We start from the raw sequence: 23,203 nt of genomic DNA on the forward strand, positions 1-23,203 counted from the left end.
TAATAGTACCCTATACGGAGTATGTTATGCGACACATCTTCATGTTGCGACAGGGGGGAAACTCGAGTGACACACACATGGCAGCCAGCGCAGTAGTGCGAAATATTGTTCGCACCACGCGAGTCATCTACACGGAATGGCCTAAGGAGGGTTTGAAGGGGGCTTGAGGAAGGTTTGGGGAGGTCCTGAGGAAAGGCCTACCACCTACTACGTATGATACTACGTCGTAGTAGCAGAGGGCTCGGTTCTCATCTAACCGTCCTTTGGGCGCTGGGCAATTCAGCTAAATCTGCGGGGACGATCCGTCGCGTCTAGTGGCTGACATTAGAGTTTACCTGTGCACACGCTACAGCTTCGGACAAGGAGACCAGGGCCATTTGATAGTCTTCGCATACGGAGTAGCCGTCGCGAGATTCTGGCCAAGAGGGTCCGACCATATGCTAATGCGTCAGCGTGTACGTGATACGCACAGCAAAGCTGGCTTCTAATTACCCCTGGCTCTTTTAAAGACCTGGCTCAATGCTGCTGTCTTTGCTTTTCTTTTGCGCCAGGTTCCATGTCAGTACACCGTGCCAACTTGTTCTCATTCCTTTTGGTGATATCCTGCTGTCCATTGCAGCATGCTCACTCTCCTCCCTGACAATTTCATGCTCGAGGAAGTGACATCAAATGACTTGATCATTGCGTCTCTTGCCTGGGGCTTCACCCTGGGCATCGGCTGGCTGACGGCATGGTCAGCCATCCAGCAGACCACCAGTGCCTACCGCCGACGCGGGTTCGCTCTGCTACGTAATCCATACATCTGGATGATCTGGGGCGAGATAGCCGTTTGTCTTGGGTTTGGCATCATCTGCTTCATGTACATTTTGGGGGTAGTTCCGCCTAGGTAAGCTTCTTGCGAACACCATGCGTCTTTTGTGTCTTTCTAACATCGCATGCAGCTTCGCCTTCTACTTTTGCATCCGTACGTCTATTTATTCACACCTCTTGGTTGTATTCAAGGCTGCTTTTAAACTAACAATCCTCTTCCGCTTAAGTTACTTTGTGGGCGCTGCAGGTTCGTTTTTTCCCAGACCGTCCTCGCCAGGCTTTCCTTGACATAGTCTACAGGTTCAGTTTCTCCTACAAATTATTGTCAACCGATGTGCAATCCTTATGCACGACCGGACTTTCGTCTGGCGACTCAAATATGGCGTCGCAGCTTTCATCACGGCCATCAACATTTCCGTCTACTGTATCTGGATTCCTGCCCGATTACAAATTTCCGACTCGTACATACACATCAACGAGATATGGGATCGCTGTGAAAAGGTCATCTACCTCCTCGTTGACGCTGCTCTCAACTTTCTCTTCATCCGCATCGTCAGACGAAATTTGGTAGAATTGGGACTCAGCAAGTACGACAATCTGGTCAAGTTCAACATGTTCATCATTGTGTTCTCTCTGAGCATGGATGTTCTCATTGTCGCCATGATGAGCTTGGACAACACCTTTGTGTATGCACTCCCCACTGCTGGTGCATGGAAGATCCTAACCGTGGTGTCTGCCGTATCAGGTACATGCAGTTTCACCCGCTCGCTTACATCGTCAAACTCAATATCGAAATGTCAATGGCCAGTCTCATCGCCAAGATTGCTCGACAATCGGGGCATGCTCACGGATCCGACTACAATACCGCATCTAGATCCCGCGGAACCCGAGCTGGCGAGACAACTTTGGCTAACAAAACTCAAGATGGAGAACGCCCCAGATCGAAGGCCTGGCCGACTGTTACTACCACTGTGGAAATGCACGTCATGGATGCAAAAGCGGCTCCGGGAACAAAGGCACCACATGGGTTCAATCATAACGACACCGACATGCTACTCGATGAAGCACCCTATTCTGTACAAATTCAGGGCGCCTATGCCGACTCGTCCGGGGTTTCTAGACAGGGCGTAGAGGGTTCGGTTAGCAGTCGTGGCTCCAATGGTTTGGATCCTGTGCCGTAATATTTATAGATATAGAAATAATAAAGTCCTCTTAATAAATTTAGTATCGTTGTGAATTATGCGCTTCATCGACTTATCCCAATCCCTGTTGTGAGACCATAGACTCAGTCCGGCCCACGTCCTGGAACCCGAACAGCTCACCATGATCCACCTTTTTCTGTGTGACCAATCAACACGTCGTATCCTGCGTCGCTCATGGCTACCCTAGACAACGACACGATTGACTTCATTTCGCTCACCCTCCCATTTGCTCGATGAAACACACAATGGGAAGATGGATAAGTGATCAGAAGATATAATTACTGATGAGAATAAAGTCATTTGACATAACGCAAACTAGCATGTTTAGAACTCCACACTTATATGTTCTAAACTTTGCTTGGAGTTCATGCAGAAATGTACTAGATTATTTTGAGATCCATTTCAAACCACCAACTTTTTTCTTCACCGTCGCCAGCCGACCTCGTACTGGCACATTCTCCTTTCTGCCCACTTCTGGGAGCCCCTCTAACTGGACATCTTTGCGGAAGAGTAAGCAATGGCTTGATCCCCCGAAATGAAACATGCCAATCTCCTGGCCTTTCTCAACCCGCTGGCCCTCCTGCACTGTGATTTCGCACATGCTGACCTCATCCATACCGATACCAATAAAACCAACGAGTCCTATGTCTGCATTGTCCGCCTCAAATAAGATAATTGCCCGCGTGGCTAGCGCAGACAAGTAGCCCTGGGCTACCCCAATGCCTCCCGAGTCAATCTCCGAAACGGAAGGGTCTCCCATACCTTTAAATAGTGGCTCACTAAAGTAGGTTCCATCCTGGACGAAAGCGCGGCGTACAATCCAGATACGGGGGCGTGCCAGCGATGATAGGAGTTAATGTTGCCCGATACTACCACCACGAGACCGTTCGCATCCACGGCGCTCAGGCGCTGATGACGACGTTCAAAGCAATGTTCGAAAGAGACTGGACGTCACAAAAGCTACGAATTATCGACCGGAACGCCCGATGTTGCCGTCAAGTGTGAGCGCGTCTAGTGTTTCGCGCAAAGGGCGAAGCAGCAGTGCTGGCACGAAGCGGCCACCCAGCGAAACTGACGCCGCTCTGCCGCCAACCAAGCGATCGTGTTCAGCATCTCCAACAAAGGCAAGCATAGACGCGATGCCAAATAGGGTACATCGGAGGGTCATTCTTCGGGACTATGGAAAGCCGATCTACAAGGCAAGCTCTCGAGTGGCTCTACTTGCCGCGCTGGAGGCCTGCATTGAAGGTCACCAGTCCTTGCGCAAGGTGGGCTTTCTCCACAGAGACATCTCCATCAACAATCTCATGATCAATGAAGACGACGAGAATCCATCCCGGCGAGCGTTCTTGGTTGACCTCGACCTCGCCATTAGAGACCAACGACAAGATACCTCGGGAGCAAAGGGAAAGACAGGCACGAGGGCGTTCATGGCCATCGGTGCTTTACTCGGGCAGTATCATTCTTTCATGCACGACCTCGAGTCATTCTTCTGGGTGCTCTTCTGGATATGCATCCCCTACAACGGGCCAGGCAAGGATATCGGACCAACTGACTTTGAGAGTTGGAACTATGAAAGCGACAATAAGCTGGTTGGGTCTAAAAAGGGGGTGATTTCTGATGAAGAGGATTTTCTCAACAGTGCGGAGGTCAACTTTACGCCCTACTACAAATCATTGATCCCATGGGTCAATAGACTAAGGAGGAAAGTTTTCCCAAATGGCGAGAGGAGGAAACATGAAGACCGAGGCCTGTATTCCAAGATGAAGGAGGTGTTGCAGGCGGCGAGGGAGACAGAGGTAACTGGCTCTTGACATAAATCAGCAGCTAGTCCGACGGCAAGCTCAGAAGGATACGAAGGGTTTCCTCCCCTCCCGCTTTCCGTCCTGCTTCTCTTCACCCATCCACTTGCCACAAACCACCTAGTGTTGAACCAAATAAAGCAATACAGAAGGCTACGAGATATGTTGGAAGGATGAGACATGATTGATGATCTAAGCTATCCAATAGGCTTCCAATTGCTCCTTCGTCCTGGTCGCAACCCGATGATGCCGGTTCTCCTCCCACTTAACACCACCTTCTCCAAACTGATTGCTGAGATGGCCCAAGAAGAAATCGCTGTTCTTTTCTGCCTTTGGGAACGCATTCTTGAAAGTTTCAAATAGCTCCTGGACCCCAGGCTTCTTTGTCGCCTTCAATGTCTTCAAACAACTGAAGATACTTTTTGTTATGCTCCAAGTCCGCCCTGGCATCTAACTCCCACACAGCCTCCAGGTGGCCCGGTATAATAGTCGCTGGATTTAGGCCTTCGATCAACGCGATTGTCTTCCTCCAAGCAGACAAAATGGCCGGAGTCTCGATCTCTTTCAGCCCAGAGGTGTGAGCAACGGGCGTAGACTGAATCGCCACAGATGATCGTCCGCTCCGATGGTAGCCAGAAGAGGGTGTGGTCGACGCTGTCGCCCTGCAGGGGGCCAAAAACAGGACGGGATAATCTACAAGGCCCTGGTCCGTTTTTGCATACCTGAAGTCCATTATTATCTACTCCCCCCTCCCCCCCCAGGCGATAGATTGCATCTCGCACGATATTGCACCATTGCTAGCCGACAGGCACCACGGGCAATAGGCCATGTTGGGGTACCCGATGGTGTTCTTCGCCGTCAGCCGAACAAGACTGTTTTCTCAGCGATTTGTTTACCGTGTGACGGATCATCGAGATGCGTTCTGTGGGTGTGTGTACACCAGATGGATGGCTGCATGCCAAGTATGGTGGCGTTGTGTCCCGGGGGGGGGGGATCCACAGAACTGCAGGTTGGTCCTGATTAAGGATCGTCCTAACTTCCGGGGCTGTGGTTGCGGCGTTTCGAGTGTACCGTGCTTCTCGCAGTCTTCGGTTGTGTGAGAACGAGCCCGCTAATGCTGTGGGTGGTTTTTGTGGTTCAAGTCGGATATAGTGTAGAGAGTGAAGATCGAGGCCTTGCAAAATATTTGAAAGGACTAGACATAGCAGATGTTGGCCCTATGCAAGTCCAAAACAAACATCTTGCACAGTGAGGCTGAGAGACAGCCGCAATACGCGCACTGCAGTGTTTAGGGTAGCATCTAACCCCCCCGGTCCCCTGTGTGAGATCGCGTAATCAGAGATCAAAGCGCATCAGACCACCAAGCTCTGTGGCCCCGCGAGAAGCGACTTGTCATATGCTAGGGTAGTGATCAAACCTGCATGCACTCCACCAACGCCATGGTTCGGTTCTCATCCAGACAGCCAACCGTTGAGGGGATCGAGGGTCAACAAATCCAAAGAGGCAAACCGGGGAGACGACTGCTGATAACGCCTTCGGGTTCGAAATTGGAGGAGACAAGACACCCATCGAGAGCTTCCCCGCCCCTGCTTCCAGCTTTTACTCCAGGCCTAAACCGTCCCAACCGCTAAGCTTTCTTCCCGACGACCCCATACAGAGGAGCGCAAAGCTTCGGCCGAGTGGTGCTGGGGTCAGGGAGTTGCAGTCGACGTCCGAGCGGTCGATGTAAGAAGCTGTTCTGGGAGATGATGACTAGTGCCATTGAGCTCGGCATCAGCTCATGTTCAACTCTCTAACCGTAGTTGGTCAGGATCGCGATCGATCCTTGACCGTTGAAATCCATCTTGCACCCGCAGCAGGAACCGAGCTCAACGGAGTTCACCGTGCTCCGTACCGTGTGCCTGGAGCTTGAGTTCGTGCCACAGCCTCGTCTTGTAGCAACAACGGCGATCGCCACGTTGGATCATGGGAGTCTCGCAGAAAGAACCCGTTTGGGACCCGAAAGGCGTCAAGCCCAGGAGTTGTAAATCCTTGTGGTTCCTTAGCCCAAGGTTCGCGAAAAACCTGTCCTCACGCTTGTCCTGGAGAGGGCAACACTTGTCATTGCATCTTCCAGGAGGAGGGGACCGCAAACGCCACTGTCCCCCAGCCTTGGGTCTCGCACACACCTCGTCTCGCAGCTCCCAGTTCCCAGTTCATGGCGTCCCCATGGCAAGGATCCAGGGTCCACCCTGTCGGCCTCCGCACCCGGTTCCCCTCTCCCCACGGCCGCATTGTATGATGTATCTGGAGCTCTTGTGCACGATAAGGCCCCCCGCAGCGCAAGGAGATACTGCGGCGCTTAGACCCTCGTTTATCTTATTGTTGCCCTTTGCTGCCATGTATGGGCATGGCTGCGCGAGCTGCACCGGGACGTCAGGGTTTCGAAAGTGCAATGCAACCGGAACAATTCCGCTAGGTGGCCCAATCGGAATTCCGTGAACTCAGACTTGAGGGCTTGTTGACCCCATCGCCTTGCAGAAAGATGGCTGAATCTCGAGCTTTTCATAGGAAAAGTCTATTTCCCCTCCCGGCGTCCTACAGCATGTAGCATGTGGGTGTGCCCGTCCTGCGCTTGCTGGGGGGGTGGCAAAGCTCTAATAGCTTGAGAGCCAAGGACCTTGGTAGTTGGTGGCTTGCGAGATGCCATGCATATTTGATTGTCCCGTCGCCCTCAATCCTCTCGCGATCCCCTCATTCTTTTGAATTCCCCTCCTTCAAAACCCTGCCCGTGAATTTCTGCTTGTCAATTACCAAGCCGGCCCACTCCTTAACCCGTCAAATCCACTTTCAGACCTGCTCCTCTCCCCAACCGCCTCTCAGCCCTGCCTGATCCACACAACTGGCTCACTCAGCTGCCATCCAGCAAACGAATAAGCAATACCAGGAAGCGTTACAGCCCTGCGTGTTGTCTTCGTTGGCAAACCAGCCCCTAACTAGTCGGCCTCGTAATCACCTGCCCACCCAACCCCGGGATAGCATAAATCGAAACCGAAGAACGATCACCATCTGTGCAGAAAGATCCTCGATGGCAGCCTTCGTCCATTCTTACCCTCAGGTGGCGGGAGATTTTGCGTTTGGCCAATACTTCGACGGGATCGCCTCGACACCAGCGGCGGGATGCCTGATGACCCCTCCACCTTTTCGCATCAGCACATCTTCCCCCGCATCTCGAAGCCACATGGCCTATCAACGACCCCGAAACCGACGGAAATCGCAAGAAAGTTCAAGCCTGTCAGAAACCGGTGCCTCCGCACTCGTTTCGGATGTACCAAAACCAAGAAAACGAGGCCGGAAACCCAAAGTCGAACCTAAAGAGCCTGCAAAGGCACGTCGAAAGCAAAAGGGGGAGAGCAATGACGACGAGGATCTTCCTAGGGACCCCCGGCGACCGCGCATCCTCGAACGCAATAGAATCGCTGCTACTAAGTGTCGTCTGCGCAAACGGGATGAAGCGTCAGCACTCGCCTCCCGTGAGCAGGCCATGGACGATCAGAACCGATACCTCTCAACCTATTTCGACCAGCTGACTGCCGAGATCTACCACTTGAAGACCCAGCTCTTGCGGCATACTGATTGCAACTGCGTTCTCATCCAGAAATACATTGCAAACGAAGCGAGAAAGTCCGTCGATGGCCTCTTATCTTGCTCTTCGGCCTTTCAACTCCCTGACGGACTCACACCTCCACACCACAGGGGCCCAAGCGGCAGCAGAACAAGTGGAACAGATTCCTTGAGCATCCAAACGCCTGAGATGGAAAGTGCCCCGCCAACATGGACCGACCCTTTTCAGCAAGGCTCAAGGTCGTCGGAAGTCGGAGATGATTTGTTTGATATGGTATTAGAGCCGTTCCAAAAAGAACCACTCCCGGCGCCAAGCCAATCTATTTCAAATGTGCCCTCCCTGTCCAGATGCGACCAGGGAGTTTTTGGTAGCTCAGGGCCACAGCCCCAGCCGGTGGTTGGAATGGTTTGGGAATCGCAATGGGGGTTTCACTGATGTCGGCCGTAGTGCTGCCGTTTCATGCCCAACGAGTGACGGGAGTATACGAACTGAATGGAACAAATACAGTTCAAGTTGCCTTTCCTGGTCCTCATGGAAGGCCACATAATAGCCCAGAGATGTCTTGTCGGGGCTAGGGGGGATTGGCTAAGTGGGGTATCGAAGATTCCACTGAATGTACGGAGGGCTCTTTCAAAACTTTGAGTCGTCCAGGTGCGGCTATAGTTGATCTCGAGCGAGGAACCCAGCCTGTCCTTGACGAAGGTCAAGTCGACACCGGCGCTGCCGCCGACGGTGTTGGAGACGCTGTAGCCAGAGCTGACGCTGATGTCCATATCGCCGACGGCGCAGACAACGGGCGACATCTGGACGTCCCAGTCCACGAAGGTCTCCGTCTTGTCCGTTACAAGGGAGAAAGTGCTGTCGCAAGATGCCTGGCGAGGTTCGAGGCCACGCTCGCCAACGTCGATCTCTTCCAGGTCCGGTATATCGGAAGCATTGTAAGAGACCCAGGACGGGTCAAGCTCGGGGGCACCAACAGAGATTCCTTGGGATTTGAGCAACGCGAAATAGTGGCTTTCCTTGATGACATACGCTGTGCCAAAGTGTCAACAAGCGTACATCTTGCTTAATAGCAGAGACGAAGAATCACTTACTGATGCCTTCGATGGGGAGGATGACATCGTCCGGCTGAAGGCCATAACCGGCCGTCCATTTCGAGGCATTCAGGTTGGGTTCAGTGACAAGGGGAACTGCGCTGACGACAGTGGTCAAAAGGAGACCGACAAAGCCTAGACGAGTCATCTTAGGAAATGTTGGAATGATCGAAAGACCGAGAACTGAGCTCTGAGAGGGAACGATGAGGGTGAGTTGGTCTGGAGAGAGTCAGCTCATCGGGCGCCCTTTACGGAAGTCCATATCGAAGACTGGGCCAAAAGTGTACCCTGATCCTGTCACGAGCTCTGATTCTGTGAGGCATCTGATTGGGTGTGTGTATATTCTGAGTTGCATATGATCCCCGCTCTGAGTCCCTGTACATCCTTATACTGAAACCAGCTATAAGGATATAGCTATAGCAGTCACACGCCATGTACACGCCCAGCTACCCAAATACACATCGTGACAGATCCCAACTACCCACCCAATGCTTGCTAGGTCCACACCATCGTCACTTTAAGATTACACTTAACTAAATACTGACATGGGTCATATCTGCTTAGATAGATAGTCAGATAAAGACACGGTCTATGAAGAAGTCGGGGGTCAATGAGTTGCTATCGTGGCAACGACTTGATCCCGGTCAGAGAGGCGATCACTAAGAAGAGGATAACTGGGCAACCAGCAACGTAGCTCAAAAGCGCATTAATGCGCATTACTGTGTCTTGTCTGCCTTTCAATCTCTTTCAATCTCATCACAACCTTCCAATGGCTCCCTCTCTCACTCCGTTCTGCCCAAGCTGCCCAGATATCACAACTGGGGGCGGCACGCCACACACCGACATTCAAGCCCAGTTTCCTACAGCCCCTTACTGTCCTCATTGTAACCAATTTTTCTCTAATGCCCCCATCAACAATGCTCGTTCCAACAACCCAATTGACCTCACGGCGGATTCCCCCAACCCCCGTCGACGAGTCAAACCGTCACAGCAAGCCTTGACAGTCCCAACTTCTCGTCCACCACCTGAGAACTACCAGATGGCCATTTTTCAGGCACAATACAATCGGGAGGAGAGTATACAACAGGACCACGGCCAAGCCGGCCAGAAGTCGCCCTCTACGACAGAATCCATCGTCATTCACATTCAGGCCTTGGCTGCCATTGAATGTAACTGTACATGGCCTCTTTTCTTGACCAAAGACCTTAGGCCTCATGCGGATCTCAAGTTGTCGAACAGGCTAATGCAGGTTAAAAAAAAGAAAAGCGACATGGGGTCACAATGAAGGAAGAATCAACCATCCTTGCTTAGGTCTATTAGATCTAAGACCTTATTTGAACATGTCTTCAAGGCATTCCCAAGGGCCCAGATAGTTAGGTCGGAATTTGATGTAGGCTGAGGGCCGCCATATGTGAAAGTCCGGGTATTCACACCCAGTACCTTCGTTGGGAGGGCTGCAAGTCGGGCTGGGGGGAAGCCGCCATTGATCAACTTCTCCTCCTGTGTCTTCAGCCCAGCAGGAGTCAAATCGGTAGAGTCCGGGATCATCGTCGCCATAGAAGTAATTGGTTGAGGCATCGACACAACAAATGCGAAGGTTGTGAGGAAATGAAGCAGTGGGGCAAGAAGATCCTGATGCTGTGGCGACAGTAAGCTAACCTAAGATCGGCAAAGTATATGTCAGCAACCAGGTAAGGGCGGCTGAGGAAGTAAATAAACAAAGGGACAACATGTCAACAAACCTCTGTATGCTGTATAAACTGAGTTGATACTAACCCAGATTTCTTTGGCGATGAAGAAGGGGCTAGAGAAGATTCTTCTTGCCGGTTTCTACAACTTCAAGTCCAAGAAAGAGATTGTATACACATTGAAGAATAGAGACCGCGAACGTCATTGTTTATCGTTCAAAATGACATTGATGAGATATGTATTATCTAGGGGTATCCTTCTATTGAAGTCGTGCGTGGACACATCTTGGGTGTGACCCTAGCTTGGTTGAGGCCAGGGTACACTTTTGGCCCAGTCTGCAATATGGACTTCCGTACCCTTGCAAGGATTTATACATCTCTCTGCCGTGATCCCAGTCTCCCCCGTTCTCTCCCCTACCATGCACCACCACCCTTTCGCCAACCCCACCCTTTCGCCAGGCAAAAAAAAAAAACCACCACCAAAACTCAACTATTTCATTTATACAGAATTTGGCTAAAATAGAAGTTATTGGCAAGCGGTCACTTCTCATAGATATAAAATTGATTGGAATTCATTTTTCTGGTCTCGTGCAGTTGCGTGGGGCACGTGATGTATGCAAGCCATTGTAAGGAAATATCACCATCTTAATCACCAAATTCCTCACCGCTCTTTCCCAACATTTCTCATGCCAGTCTCTTACAACGCAATAAAAATGCCTTCATCGCGGCCTCGTTGGAAATATACAGAAGACGACATGGCCGAGGCTATATTGGATATCACCGATAACGGCTGTTCACCCTCTCAAGCGGCTCAGAGATGGGGAGTGCCTCGAAGGACTCTGATCGACAGATTTAACGGTCTGACGGCCATGAAAGAACAAATTCAGCCCGGTCAGCGTTTGTCCAAGAATCAGGAAGATGAATTGGCTTTCTGGATTCTTCGTCAGGAGTCTCTGGGATATGCTCCGTCCCACAATCAGATTCGCGCTTGCGTCATGGGCTTGTTAAGACAGCAAAGCGAACAACCAGAATTAGGACGCAACTGGGTAGCCAGATTCATCGAGCGCCACCGAGACCTTAAAACTAAGATCGGTAGACGTCAGGAAGCTAATAGGTTTGAATCCTTCACGCCTAAGGCGGTTCATTGGTACTTCGATATCAGGGAGGGCCAGTACGGCTGGATTCGGCCTGAGAACATTGTTAACGTTGACGAAGGAGGCATCATGATCGGTTTTGGCAAGCATCCATTTCTCTTTTCTCTTTATTTTTGAAATTTGACTAACTAGACTCTCTTCGTTAGGGTTGGATAGCCTGGTGGTCGGAAGCGGACCCAAAGCGAAAGGCTCTTCTCAAGGGACCACAAACTCGAAATTGGACTTCGTTTATTGAAGCTATCACTGCGGACGGCCGTTCCTTGACTCCTGGCATAATATTCAAGGGAAAGGAACTCCAAAAACAGTGGTTCCTTCATGAATTCAAGAAGATAGCGAACTGGCATTACATAACTTCACCCAAAGGGTGGACTGATGACCACATTGGTGTTGAATGGCTTGAAAGAGTCTATTTGCCCCAGACCAAGCCTGCCGATGAGTCTGATGCCAGATTAATCATTCTAGACGGCCACGGGAGCCATGCAACGGTACTGTCTTTGTTTACCTAGCCAAAGGTCGCTGCTAACAGAGTGAAGGACGAATGGATAGCTACATGCCTTTTGAGCAACGTTTACTGTTGCTACCTTCCAGCACACTGCTCTCACGGCCTCCAGCCATTGGACAATGGAGTATTAAACGCCTCCAAAGCTGCATATCGACGAGAGTTGGAAAAGTTCGCTTCCCTGACTGATTCTGCTCCGATGGATAAGGTCAATTTCATCAGAGCCTACGCCAAGGCTCGTGAAGTGGGAATGACGAAGAAGAATATACTCTCCGGCTGGAGAATTACTGGCAATTGGCCAATTTCGCGAGCCAAAGCTCTACGGCACCCAGAAATCCAAGAGGATAGGCGGAATGACAGCCCAAAAAGGACTCCGGAGCGGGCGCCGTATTTTGGCTCGGATGATACACCAAAAACCAGCCGCGATCTTGGGCTAAACAAAACACCAAATACACGGAGACGGTATAACGTGATAGCCAAAGGCTTTGAGACTCAACAACAGACGTTAATGGCGCATGCCATGAGAATTGCTGGCATGGAGGAGGAACTGGCACGTCTGAAGAGAGGGAAGAAGAGGAAGGCTATTCCGAATCCCAATAAACGTTTCATGACTCTGAGCGAGGCTCTAGCCTCTGGAGAAGCCAATCCAGAAAAAGGAAGCGAAAAGAAGCATGTTGTGGTGAACCATAGCTCTTCGGGGGAGTCAGGGCCAGAATCGGAGGCTGCTTCGGTTATTGAAGTCAGAGAAGAAACCATACTACCTCAGCGCACCACACGATCGGGGAGGCTGGTCAAAAGGCCTAAAAGTCAATAGATACATCAATTGTAAATTTATACCAGGCAACCATTTGCAAATAACTTTTACTTTGGTCAAGTTGTGTGTAAGTGAAATAGTTGAGTTTTGGTGGTGGTTTTTTTTTTTTTGCCTGGCGAAATGTTACGACGCACGCCGACTGATGGTACGACTGGATCGGCGTGGCGACACGGGACGGAGTAATCCCGAGCCGAGGGCCAATAAGGATTGGAGCGCGCTTTTCCAGGATCGCCACGATCCATGGATCGCAACGATCCTTGGATCACGACGATCTGGGGAGCTTCACGATCCATCAAGAAAGGAAACAAGTATATAATTTGGCCCATTCACACATCTCCTGTCTAGATAGCTCTCCAGCTTTCAATACAACTTGATTACTCAAGAATACTTCTTGACATTATCAGACGTGATTCGCCACCCCACGCTCAGTACGTTACGCCCCGTTTCAACTGCCAACATAAACCTTTCGGGTTACGGTTTACTACGTTGGGAACCTTGACCGTCACACGAAAGGGTGGGGTTGGCGAAAGGGTGGGGTTGGCGAAAGGGTGGGGTTGGCGAAAGGGTGGTGGTGCATGGTATCTCCCGCTTGGGGGGATGGAAGAGACTCTCGTTCCGAGGTCCTGACCTCCCAGCACCAAGCGAGAACGACGAAAGGACGTCGAGTCTGTACTCCGATGTTTGTGGTCATTTGCCCGGTCCCAAGCTCAACCTGGCGAGCGACGCGTCAGGAAAGCGAGGTGTATCAAGCAAGTTGCTCACTAGCAATTATTTAGAGTTTCACTTGCCTTTTTTGCGGGCCGACCTTCTCGCCGTATCTCGGAAATTCGTCTGTGTGCAAATTGGGCAGGTACGGAGAACCCGACAACGTGAAGATCTGGTCAATCTTGGGAAGTCTAGCGCCTTGGTTGTTACTGAATGCAGAAGGTGTGGGTTCGTATGTACGTCATGGGAAGATTAGCGAACATTCTTTCGACGACATCCGAGTCAACATTGATCATGAACCCAACTTAGTACAGGAGACTTGCGCACTAACTACCACTAACCACCACTTAGGATTAGCAAATGTATCATGTACCCACGGACATGACTCGAAAGACCTCGTATTGCTAGAACAGAGAAATGAAGATGCCCGTATTGAGATGAAGATAGGGCAATGCGAGATAAGTCCGCACTGTAAACAGCAAGAGATCGAAACAATATGTCTTGGTTGCCCCCCTATCAATTCCCATTGGTATATCTCCCTCTCCCTGCCGGAGCATCGCCCACTCTGACATCCACAACCACAATTTCATCCACTTGTACTTTCACGCCCTCACAACAATCCAAGATGCAGCTCTCCATCGTTACTCTTCTCTCCTTGGCCGCTGGGCTGTAAGCCGCACCCATCTCGTCCCATTCTTTCTCATCACCCAAGCTCGAGAATTAAGAGATGCTAACAACTCATCTCCATGTCCCAGCGCCTACGCAGACCTCCACAAAGCAGCAGTCTGTGTTTCGGATAGAAAGTCATCTCCCGTTGGGGGTACTGCATGGAGCGTCAGCTATAACTGGCAAACGAGCTATGAGATTCTCCCAGATGCCACAAAGTGTGCGTGCGAGTATTACAGAAGGGAATTGATAGGGGGCATGATGTTTTTGATACGGGGGCATGACCTTACGGGGGCATGACTTTTATGAGCTATGATTCGTCCAAATTTTATTTGTTAGTGTAACTTGGATTCTGCCGCGACACTGTAAGTACCTCAAGCTCTCCACATTTCTACTTTGGCTACCAAACTGGCCATGATCGCTTCAGGTGCGTAGACGCGTTCTCCTGCTTTGATCAGCCAACTTTCAACCGCCTCCACGATGTCCTCACCTGGGCTATTACCGCTTGAACGACGTATAGGGCTTCGCAGATCGCGAAGCTCTAGCCCCAGCGATCAATTACATCGCGAAAAACGACAGCGAACAAGCCGACAAGTCAGATTTAGCCCTCCGCTACTCGCAAACCGACCACACTCTGCGAGCAGTACCGCGACGGACATCGGTCAATACTACGGAGTTGGCGACGAAGACACCCTAGGCAATCTCTTTGCTTCTTATCCACAGACTTTCTCGACCTTCCCACAGCCCCATGGCTCGCAGGGTCTCCACGAGCTTGCGTGGCAGGCCAAAGAATACCGCGCAGCCTGTGCCTGCGAGGCTGGCAATCGGCAGGAGCAGCCAAGCCGCCAGTCGGCTTGCCAACTGGCCAGCAAGCCAGCCAACAGGGCGTACGCGAGGTCGGCCAGCTGGAATTCGAAATAAATCCACACTCGCCAAGCTTGCGCTGGAAGCAAGCCAACTGAGTAACGCAGGCCAGTAGTCAGGTTAGCAAATCAACCCAGCGCCAGACACGTAGTCAATTAGCCACTCTCGGATCTGGAAGAACAACAGGGGTGCGTGCCAGCGGTCGGAGGACGCAGCCCAGCATCCGGAGGACGAGGAGTCAATGGGAGCTAGTTAACAGTGACGAGGATATTCTTCCTTCTATAGTGGTTAGAGAATAGAGTGTCGGATGTTTTCCTACGAGCGAGCAATAGAGCGTTCATCGTACAGTCGCAAGTAAGACCTCTTAATATGCCCCGACACGTCAAGATCCAGAGGGTCAGGAAGACTTCAAGTAAGAAAAAGGTGCTGTTAAGACAGCTAGTCACACCGCCTTCGCGAGAAAGTATTTATGGGTCGAGGAAAAATTAGCCAATAGGGTGTTGTAAAAAGTCATGCCCCGTAAGGTCATGCCCCCGTATCAAAAACATCATGCCCCCCTATCAATTCCTTACAGAAATCGCAACACCGGCAACAAACAATGGGACCAGTGCCCGGATTGCACTTTTGTGAGTTATTGGTTCCCTTCTCGTATCAAATTATTGGCTAAACAAAATATAGGACGGGTTGGCTTGTAACTCTGCTAATAAGCACATTGGTGGTGACGAGGTAAGATGTCTATTTCCATGAAATTCTAACGTGATTCTCATGACGACTTTGCTTTAGATGAATTATTACTGTACAAAGCAGTGTGGCGCTCAGGGATCCGAGGCGGACTAGGCCAGTGCAGGTTTTTACAGGCGGCATGGAAGGTGAGCCTAGACCAGCGAGGCTCAAGAACTGCAGCTCACGCGACGTGGCGTTGGATCTGAAATACTGATGCTGATTTGAGGAGGCGCGCGGGTTGTCAAGATGAGTGAGATTCGAATAGATAGGTGACCGTAGAAAATGACAAAAGTGGTTGCGTCGAGCAATGCAGTACTTGTGGCCGCGCTGGTGATGTCGGAAGAAACGATCGTTGAACTGACTGCCGTCGAAGTCTCCATGGCTGAAGTGACTGACGGTGAGGCAACAAGGCCAGACTCATCCAAATGGTACAGCAATGAGCCCCAGCCAAATCCATCATAGTGGCCAGAGCCCTCTCCCCATGACCTGGCTCCTCCTTCAAAACCGCCTAAGTACTCAAGTGTGTTGTTGAGGTATGCAGTTGTCTATGGCGCGTCGAGGCCCTTGGCCTGGACGTAGTGAGCGTACAAAAGCTCTCAGGTTGGCTGGATAGCGCCCCGAGACGACGAGCTGATGGTGGTGTAGCTCACGATGCCATTGGCGTGAGGTTCAAACGGGACATCGTGGCCTAGGTTGTACCGAGCGAAGTATTCTGTACTGTAGAACAGAGGTTAGACTCGAATTTCTGTACGCTGAAGAGCAGTGGACATTGCTGTGCAAACATACACGAGAAGAAATTTTTTTATTATCTAATTATAGGCTGTAGGGCGGCATAAGAGAGCTTCCGCATTAAGACGACCCCCATTTTAGGAGTACGCTGGTTTGGATTCATACTAAATGCATCCCACCGTATGTCCACGCCCCTTCAAAGCGCATTGTGCTTTTAAGATACTGTTAGATTATATACCTGCACAATTACAGCTATAAGCATCGGTGGGGTAATCCTACACTTTTGCACAAAATAGCGCAGCTGGGAATCCAACAGATACCTTTCCAGAAATAGGCAAGTGGGGAGTAACCCGGTTCCAGCAGCCCCTTTCAACGAGTTGTTCAAGAACGAGAAATGACTAGAGTCAAAATTCGGCATCAGCTCAGCCGATAGTTGTAGGCACGCAGTCACTAAATCGGAACTGCGGCTCCTAGAGAAGGCGTGAAGTGATGAAACGTTGTATCCCGACAACATGGCGACGCCATCGCTCATCGCCCCAAAAATTAAGACAACTTTGGAAGCTTATTCGACAGCCCCCAGATCCTTGAGATCTCAGACGTCATTGGCCAGAGCAAAATATTCTAGTTGCGCCTAGAAAGAATAAAACAAGGATATTGTCAAGAATACGGAGGCGCATATCAAAAGTCCTCGCTTGCGCTAAAACACAGAGCTAGCTAATTTGGGAATAGTGCTACTAAATTAGTATGAGGGCCTTCTCCGGCCTTTCTTATAGTTACTTGTTTCCACCCTCAAGAGTAATTATTTCCTGCACATGACGAGGAATTCGCTCAATCCAAGCCTGAATAGCTTCCTGCTTAAGTTCCTTCCAAGCAGCTTCCCAAGCTGCGATAGCTTCCTTATGGGTCTTAGGGGCCCCTTTCCTTGTAGTCTATCTCAGTGCTCCTAATAGTGTAAATAGTGCGTGTGGACACCCCAAACTGCTCCTTTAGTGCGTGTGACTGGGCGACACTAAACCACCAGTGCGTTGAAACGACCACACTAAACTACCAGTGTGCCTGCAAGGCCCACACTGCACTGTTAGTTCGTCTGTCACTTTCACACTAAACCATAGTGCAAATCATGGTCTGCACTATTAGTGTAAAATTCAAAGACTACTTGAGGCCGTTCCCCGTATATACTCTCAGTGCTCCGAATTGGCGGTTCAAATGGGCTAGGCTGCCTGGACCGCTTGGACCGCCTGTCATCCAGCGTTTTCAGTGGAGCAACAGCACAGTTGGTGAGCCTATATGGACGTGAAAACGCGCCAAAATCTAGACCCCCACTTCAATTTCCCAATTAGGCTCGCCTCAATGACCGCTGACCCGTGCGCACAATCATCTCGCACTAATAGTGAGACTGGTAGTCTGCGACTCCAGCACTGAACTACTGGTCCGTCTGATCGAGTCACACTGAACTACCAGTGTAGTGTGAGAGTCCTGCACTGAACCATCAGTGTAGAGCGAGAGACGTAAACTGAACTAGTAGTCCATGCACTAATAGTCTGCACTGCAGTGTGAACTAATAGTCCAGTTAATAGTGCGCACTATTAGGAGCACTGGTCTATCTCTTCATCCAGGGCCAGCATGGCTCTATTGCATTGAGGTCCGGCGAGTTGCCGCACCAAAGCAACCTCGCAATACCGGCTGCATTGTATACTTGCTGCTGTGCGTGGTGGTTATGTGCTGGCGCCTTGTCTTCTTGTACAATAGTCCCTGGCCGCTCAATGAGGCACTCAGCGGCAAAGGGCAGCAGCTTAAGCACTAAGATCTTGGTCTGATATAAATACCAGTCTATTCCGTGCCCAGCCCGTCGGGTAAGCTTGCCGTTCTTCTGACTCCATCGCCACTGGGGCTTCTTGCCGGGGAGGTTACGTAGGTCAAGGCGCCGCATGCCATTTTGAAGCTCCCACTGTTCCTTCATTATCGGCTCCAGCTCCGTATTCAATTTCGCGATCTCTCTCTCGGCGGCTGCCTTCTCAACCTTGGTCTCTAGTGCCCAGCAGTGCATAGGGCCCTTGCGATCATATGAGAAACAGCCCCAGAACATGAACTCAGAAGCCCCCTTCCACCTCTCACGAATGCAGCTGCGGACAAAGGCCTCATCTTTAGTCCTCCAAACACGGTATCCTCTACGCTGATGAAGCAGGATAACAGAGGTCTCGTCAGACCAGATGACGTTCTTCCAGTCCTCAAGAGTCCAGTCCTTCCGCTGTAAACACCACTCAAGCCGATCCTGCCGCATCTTCTTCGTCAGACCAGGCTTCCTGGTCGGCTTGGTCTTCTTGAAGCCAGCGCCCCGGAGGGTCCGCCAGATGGTCATAGAAGAGATGTTGAAGCCTTCCAGACTAAGCTCCCCAGCAATATCAGCACAGGTCTTTTCCCTGCCGTAGCGGTCACGGCGTACCTTGCTTGCAATGGCCTCTTGGATCTCTATGGTCTGCTTCTTAGGTCGGCCGGATCGAGGTGCATCAGCAACGTGGGCATCTGTAATCTCAAGAGCTCTCTTTGCTAGGTCGAAGCCGCGCTTAATTGCTCGTGCATAGATATCATTGATCGTTCGTACTGGAAGCCCTGTAAAATAGGCAACTGCAATAGTCTCTTTGCCAGCAGCTTTCAGCGTAATAACGCACGCTCGAGCTGCAATATTTGGAGGCATTTTCATTGAATTGAAGAGGAAGAGTGGTATTGTCAGACATTGGGGAATTGACGCATACAAATTTGGTGCGGGGCAGCTTCTGGGTGGACGCTAAAGCTTACTAAATTTAGTGCCTTGGCAAGCGAGGACTTTTGATATGCGCCTCCGTAGAAACACGTTAGACCCACACTAAACCTGAGGCGAGCAAGCGGCCAGCCCCTCGATCAACTCGACATGGATACCCAAGTTATTTTTACTTTTTTACGTGTTGCTTTTGTCCACTCTTGGACCGTCGACGTCACTCCCTTGACGTGACATTCTGCTGCTGATCGGCCGCCATAGAGAGCGCTACGCGAGAGCAGCCCCCCTCCCCCCACTGAACTGCTGGGCTACTGGCCAATCCATTGTACACCCACCTATACGGACGACGGAGCTAGAGGGGGATGTATGACAGACCCTGAAGAAGAGCTTCCCCCAGCGCCCCAAACGTCCGCCAGCGAACCCCCTAGGGCACCTTTTTGCTCGCTCTAGCGCCCTCGTACCTGTGGTACCCGTCTTAGCGCCTAGCCCAACGCGGACCTGGTGCCTTCCATGTTCCATCTCAGGTCCCTGCGCCTTCCGTGTGCCTGTATTTTTAACACATGCTCCTTCCCCCAGCACCTCCCGTCCACTCCTTCGGTCAACCTAACCTTCATCATCACCAACAGACTCGCAAAGCCTCATCGCCTTCTTCCACATTCGCTTTCTCCTAACCTCTCTCCCAACTCTCTTAGGAAGTCTTTGTTGACTCCTGTCACTCGCTTTACTGGTGCTGTGTTTTTTGGTTTCCTCGTCTGCCGTCTTTCGTTGCCTGTTTAGGATCCGCACCGTTTTGGAGACGCTCGACGAAGATCAAGAAGTACCCTAGAACCACATCTCGCCTGCCGCCAAGCTTCTAATCCTGTCTTGAGTCTCTTGACAACCTCAACCGCTCGAACTCGGCTTCACGGCACATGCATCGACTCTTGCTGTAGCTTATTTCTTCTTCTCTGAACATTTACGCTGGCTTCCAACATTCCTCCAAAGCTGCTCTGAAGACCAGGTAACACACACACAAAAGAAAAAAGAAAAAATAAGGGCACCGCACACGATCGCTACCGCATCATCTACTAGGGAAGGTGAAGAATAAGAAAAAAAGGCGTTAGGGTAACATTTCTTGCTCAACAGAGATCGAGGAGACCCTGGGAAGACACACGAGACTGCTCGACGACCGTCTGGCCTTTTCTCGCCTCTAGATATTTGGAATTGTCCGCATCGCATCTCACCTCACCAGTGGCCGCAAGTTGCTTGCAACGTTGCTAAAGGATCCATCTTGGTACCTCTCGCCCCTCAGTGTGTTCCGAGTCTTGCATACGTATCTCAGACACATTTGACTACCTTCATATAAGTCAGCCAAAAGGAGCAGTCTGATCTGATCGCCAACCCTCCTCCCGTCCACTCAACGCTTTCACAAGTTCGCCCTTGTGGAATACATTCACGTATGTCCTGTACCCTTCGATCCCAAGCGAGTGCGTAGTTCTCACAACTCTGAACAGGCCTCTCGCTACACTTTTATTTCTCGAACTTAAACAATGGCTGGCCCAGATTGTGGTCCTCCTCGCCGGAGGTTCGTGCTCATCCTCCAATCTTCAAACTTCCAAGTACTAACCTGCTCGGTAGCCACACCAAGTCCCGCAAGGGTTGCGATACGTGGTATGTCTTCGACAATCCGTCGGACTTACATACATCTGGTTTTGTCCATATCCGTCTAACATTTGGTTCTCTCACAGCAAACGGCGACGCATCCGATGCGACGAAAGCTTCCCCCAATGGTAAGTTGCGCCGGTCATAGACCCATTCGGCCAATCCACCTCTTGGGACATCTTCACTGACACAATCCGTTCAGCCGTAATTGTACTAAGCACAAGATTCGCTGCCCGTACAATGACGTCCAAGTCTTCGATGCTGATCGATCCATGACCCGTGACAAACCAGATTTGATGTGGACGCCCCAGATCGAAGCTGCAATCAACGACTGGCGAACAACGGGCGTTTTCCCCTTCCCTAGCTTTGGCCTCTATCCAGCTCCCTTGCTTCACCTATACTCCCTTGAGGACTTGCGATTGATCTATCACGTCGCCGCTTTGTATTATCAACTGGCCACCATTGACGCCAATAAATTTACTCTCTGGACCCAACATATCCCCACGTAAGTTGAGGCATCCTCAAATGTAAGCAGCATGTGATATTGACAATCAGCTTGCTAGCCTGCTCCGAATCGGTGCGACAACTCCCTATGTTATGCATGCCCTTCTTGCCTTTTCTGCCATGCACATCGCTTTCCTCACCGACTGTCCCCTAGTCGATAGCATGGCCTATGAGCACAGGGGCATTGCCCTGAAGGCTTTGCAGGATGCCATCAGCACCTTTTCCAGAGAAACGTCGGATGCTATTTTGGCAGCATCCCTTGTTCTCTCCTGGCAAGCCACCGATTGGTAAGACAGACTGCAGGCGCCCTTTGGCACCGCGGCTAACGACATGTACAGGCGCAGCTGGACTCAACTGATGCAGGGAACCTCATCGGTATGTACATCAAGATGCCTAAGCAGCCCAATTTCACGTATCCTTCAGCCTAACTAAGAAGCAGGTTATCGATGCCATGGATCCCTGGAAGCACGAGTCGCAATTTGGGGACTTCATTGCTGAGAGCAGCACCTTTCCTACCACACCGCCCTCGCCAGGACAGGACCATCGACCCAGCCAGCCTCGACCTGAGGACCTCGAGGCTTATCAGCGGACGCTAGAACAGATCCAAAAGGTGGAATCGCACCTCAAGCACCACAAAGAGGAGCCAACGCAGATCCAACATCTCATTAGGTTTCTCCGGGGCTCTCGCAAGACCAGTCCCACGCTCTCGATTGCCCAGCAGTTTGAGCGGTTGCAGCCGCTGAGGACATGGCTTTTCTGGATGCCCGTAGGCTACCTCCAGAACTATCACGGTTCCCCTAACTCCCTGGTTGTCATTGCCCACTTGTACACTATGGCCCTTCTGATGGAACGCCTCTTCCCTGAGATTGGCGCTGCCTACTTCGGTAGTCTGGCCATCGGGTCCGTTGAGGAAATTGCTCGACGGCTCATGTCAATCAGCGTTTCAAGCAATGCCAAGGGTGAACTCCAGATCCCTTTGACGCTCATGGAGTTCCCCATCGACACCGTCAGCGAGTTCCGATCGCGAATGAGCTGGATCCAACCGGAGGCGACTCCTTCGCTCCCGCAGTTCAACCCTCCTAACTTCTCCATCCATGAGGAGGTGCCGATACCCGCTACCACGGAATCCTACATGCCGTCCGGAAACCCTGCCTTCAGCTACAGCACTGGAGAGATGCCGATGCTCAACACGTCTCGACCCCCTGCCCACAGTTCCGTGAGCCCATTGGCTCTCTCGTCCCCGTTCCAGAGCCGGCAGTACATCAACATCCCATCTACGGCATATGCAGGCGCCCACAGCCCAGCATTGTCAACTTTCGAGGGTTCGTTCGCATATAGCGACACAGAAGAATGCGGATCGTATGACATGAGTGGCATGCAAGGCTCTCCCGCCTTGATGAACGATCCACACTGCAATTTTGGCGTTGGGTTCGTCTCCCATACCTAGCCTGTGTGGATCTAGGCTTTTGAGGCGCCCACACTGGCCTTTTCGCTCGATGAACAATAGGATATTGACAGTTACTACCCAGGAATACCACCGCCCCGACATACCCGCCTCCAGAGGATCCGTATTCCTCCATGGCCTCGCTCTGGGTGCCACGTCACCGTTTCTCCAATCCGAACAGCTCGGAACGCTACCTCTCTCCGAGTCTCCCGTTCCTACGAGTACGCCTCTCCCTCGACATTGGCACACCGCATCAACGTCCTTAGGACCGCATCCACAGTTTCCGCTGGCGCAGGCTCCTTAACATACACACACACACAATTTATTACGCCCAGTGGCTTCCCGCCAATAGGGCACTATTACTATGTTATACGTCCGTTTCCCACGCTTTGTCTTGATCTCCTAAAAGCCTATACAACGTCCAGTTTCTGCTTTTGCCTCCTCATTTTCTATCTCTCTGCGGGGTCTCGTGGGTTTTATGTATTATTAGCAAGCTGGCTTGAAG

The 23,203-nt window shown here is 51.1% G+C and overlaps 7 protein-coding genes across 7 annotated transcripts; 5 read left to right on the forward strand and 2 right to left on the reverse strand.

Moving 5' to 3' along the window:
- Positions 1–620: 620 nt before the first annotated feature.
- On the forward strand, positions 621–1,991 carry BGZ61DRAFT_564503 (uncharacterized protein; the record flags this gene model as incomplete). The annotated part of the gene is made up of 5 exons (XM_046255893.1): positions 621–886; positions 942–964; positions 1,038–1,057; positions 1,111–1,496; positions 1,556–1,991. The coding sequence occupies 5 exons, from the start codon at positions 621–623 to the stop codon at positions 1,989–1,991; spliced, it is 1,131 nt and encodes a 376-aa protein (XP_046096006.1).
- A 1,007-nt stretch (positions 1,992–2,998) lies between these two features.
- Positions 2,999–3,826, forward strand: BGZ61DRAFT_485586 (uncharacterized protein; the record flags this gene model as incomplete). Its single annotated transcript, XM_046249730.1, has 1 exon — positions 2,999–3,826. The coding sequence occupies one exon, from the start codon at positions 2,999–3,001 to the stop codon at positions 3,824–3,826; it is 828 nt and encodes a 275-aa protein (XP_046096007.1).
- Positions 3,827–4,006: 180 nt separating this feature from the next.
- Positions 4,007–4,643, reverse strand: BGZ61DRAFT_499648 (uncharacterized protein; the record flags this gene model as incomplete). Its single annotated transcript, XM_046251428.1, has 3 exons — positions 4,007–4,204; positions 4,278–4,375; positions 4,607–4,643. The coding sequence occupies 3 exons, from the start codon at positions 4,641–4,643 to the stop codon at positions 4,007–4,009; spliced, it is 333 nt and encodes a 110-aa protein (XP_046096008.1).
- Positions 4,644–6,621: 1,978 nt separating this feature from the next.
- BGZ61DRAFT_153350 (uncharacterized protein) lies at positions 6,622–8,056 on the forward strand. The gene has a single exon (XM_046237388.1). The coding sequence runs from the start codon at positions 6,882–6,884 to the stop codon at positions 7,851–7,853; it is 972 nt and encodes a 323-aa protein (XP_046096009.1). The 5' UTR covers positions 6,622–6,881; the 3' UTR covers positions 7,854–8,056.
- On the reverse strand, positions 7,847–8,660 carry BGZ61DRAFT_369829 (uncharacterized protein; the record flags this gene model as incomplete). Its single annotated transcript, XM_046241977.1, has 2 exons — positions 7,847–8,451; positions 8,513–8,660. The coding sequence occupies 2 exons, from the start codon at positions 8,658–8,660 to the stop codon at positions 7,847–7,849; spliced, it is 753 nt and encodes a 250-aa protein (XP_046096010.1).
- A 5,302-nt stretch (positions 8,661–13,962) lies between these two features.
- On the forward strand, positions 13,963–15,912 carry BGZ61DRAFT_510432 (uncharacterized protein). The gene is made up of 5 exons (XM_046252063.1): positions 13,963–14,041; positions 14,128–14,268; positions 15,477–15,528; positions 15,581–15,628; positions 15,686–15,912. Exons 1-5 carry the CDS (start codon positions 13,998–14,000, stop codon positions 15,737–15,739), a joined length of 339 nt encoding a protein of 112 aa, XP_046096011.1. The 5' UTR covers positions 13,963–13,997; the 3' UTR covers positions 15,740–15,912.
- A 4,726-nt stretch (positions 15,913–20,638) lies between these two features.
- BGZ61DRAFT_369779 (uncharacterized protein) lies at positions 20,639–22,701 on the forward strand (the record flags this gene model as incomplete). Its single annotated transcript, XM_046241971.1, has 7 exons — positions 20,639–20,673; positions 20,727–20,759; positions 20,837–20,878; positions 20,953–21,255; positions 21,314–21,541; positions 21,593–21,629; positions 21,694–22,701. The coding sequence occupies 7 exons, from the start codon at positions 20,639–20,641 to the stop codon at positions 22,699–22,701; spliced, it is 1,686 nt and encodes a 561-aa protein (XP_046096012.1).
- Between the last annotated feature and the right edge of the window lie 502 nt (positions 22,702–23,203).

The sequence above is a fragment of the Ilyonectria robusta genome (assembly GCF_021365365.1).
Source record: "Ilyonectria robusta strain PMI_751 chromosome Unknown BGZ61scaffold_38, whole genome shotgun sequence".
NCBI classification, from domain to species: Eukaryota; Fungi; Ascomycota; class Sordariomycetes; order Hypocreales; family Nectriaceae; genus Ilyonectria; species Ilyonectria robusta.

Coding starts and splice junctions, on each gene's coding strand:
- BGZ61DRAFT_510432 (XM_046252063.1), top strand. CDS start 13,998: ATGCAGCTCTCCATCGTTACTCTTCTCTCCTTGGCCGCTGGGCT. Junction 14,042..14,127: donor CTCTCCTTGGCCGCTGGGCT/GTAAGCCGCACC, acceptor TCCATGTCCCAG/CGCCTACGCAGACCTCCACA. Junction 15,629..15,685: donor AGCACATTGGTGGTGACGAG/GTAAGATGTCTA, acceptor ACTTTGCTTTAG/ATGAATTATTACTGTACAAA.
- BGZ61DRAFT_153350 (XM_046237388.1), top strand. CDS start 6,882: ATGGCAGCCTTCGTCCATTCTTACCCTCAGGTGGCGGGAGATTTTGCG.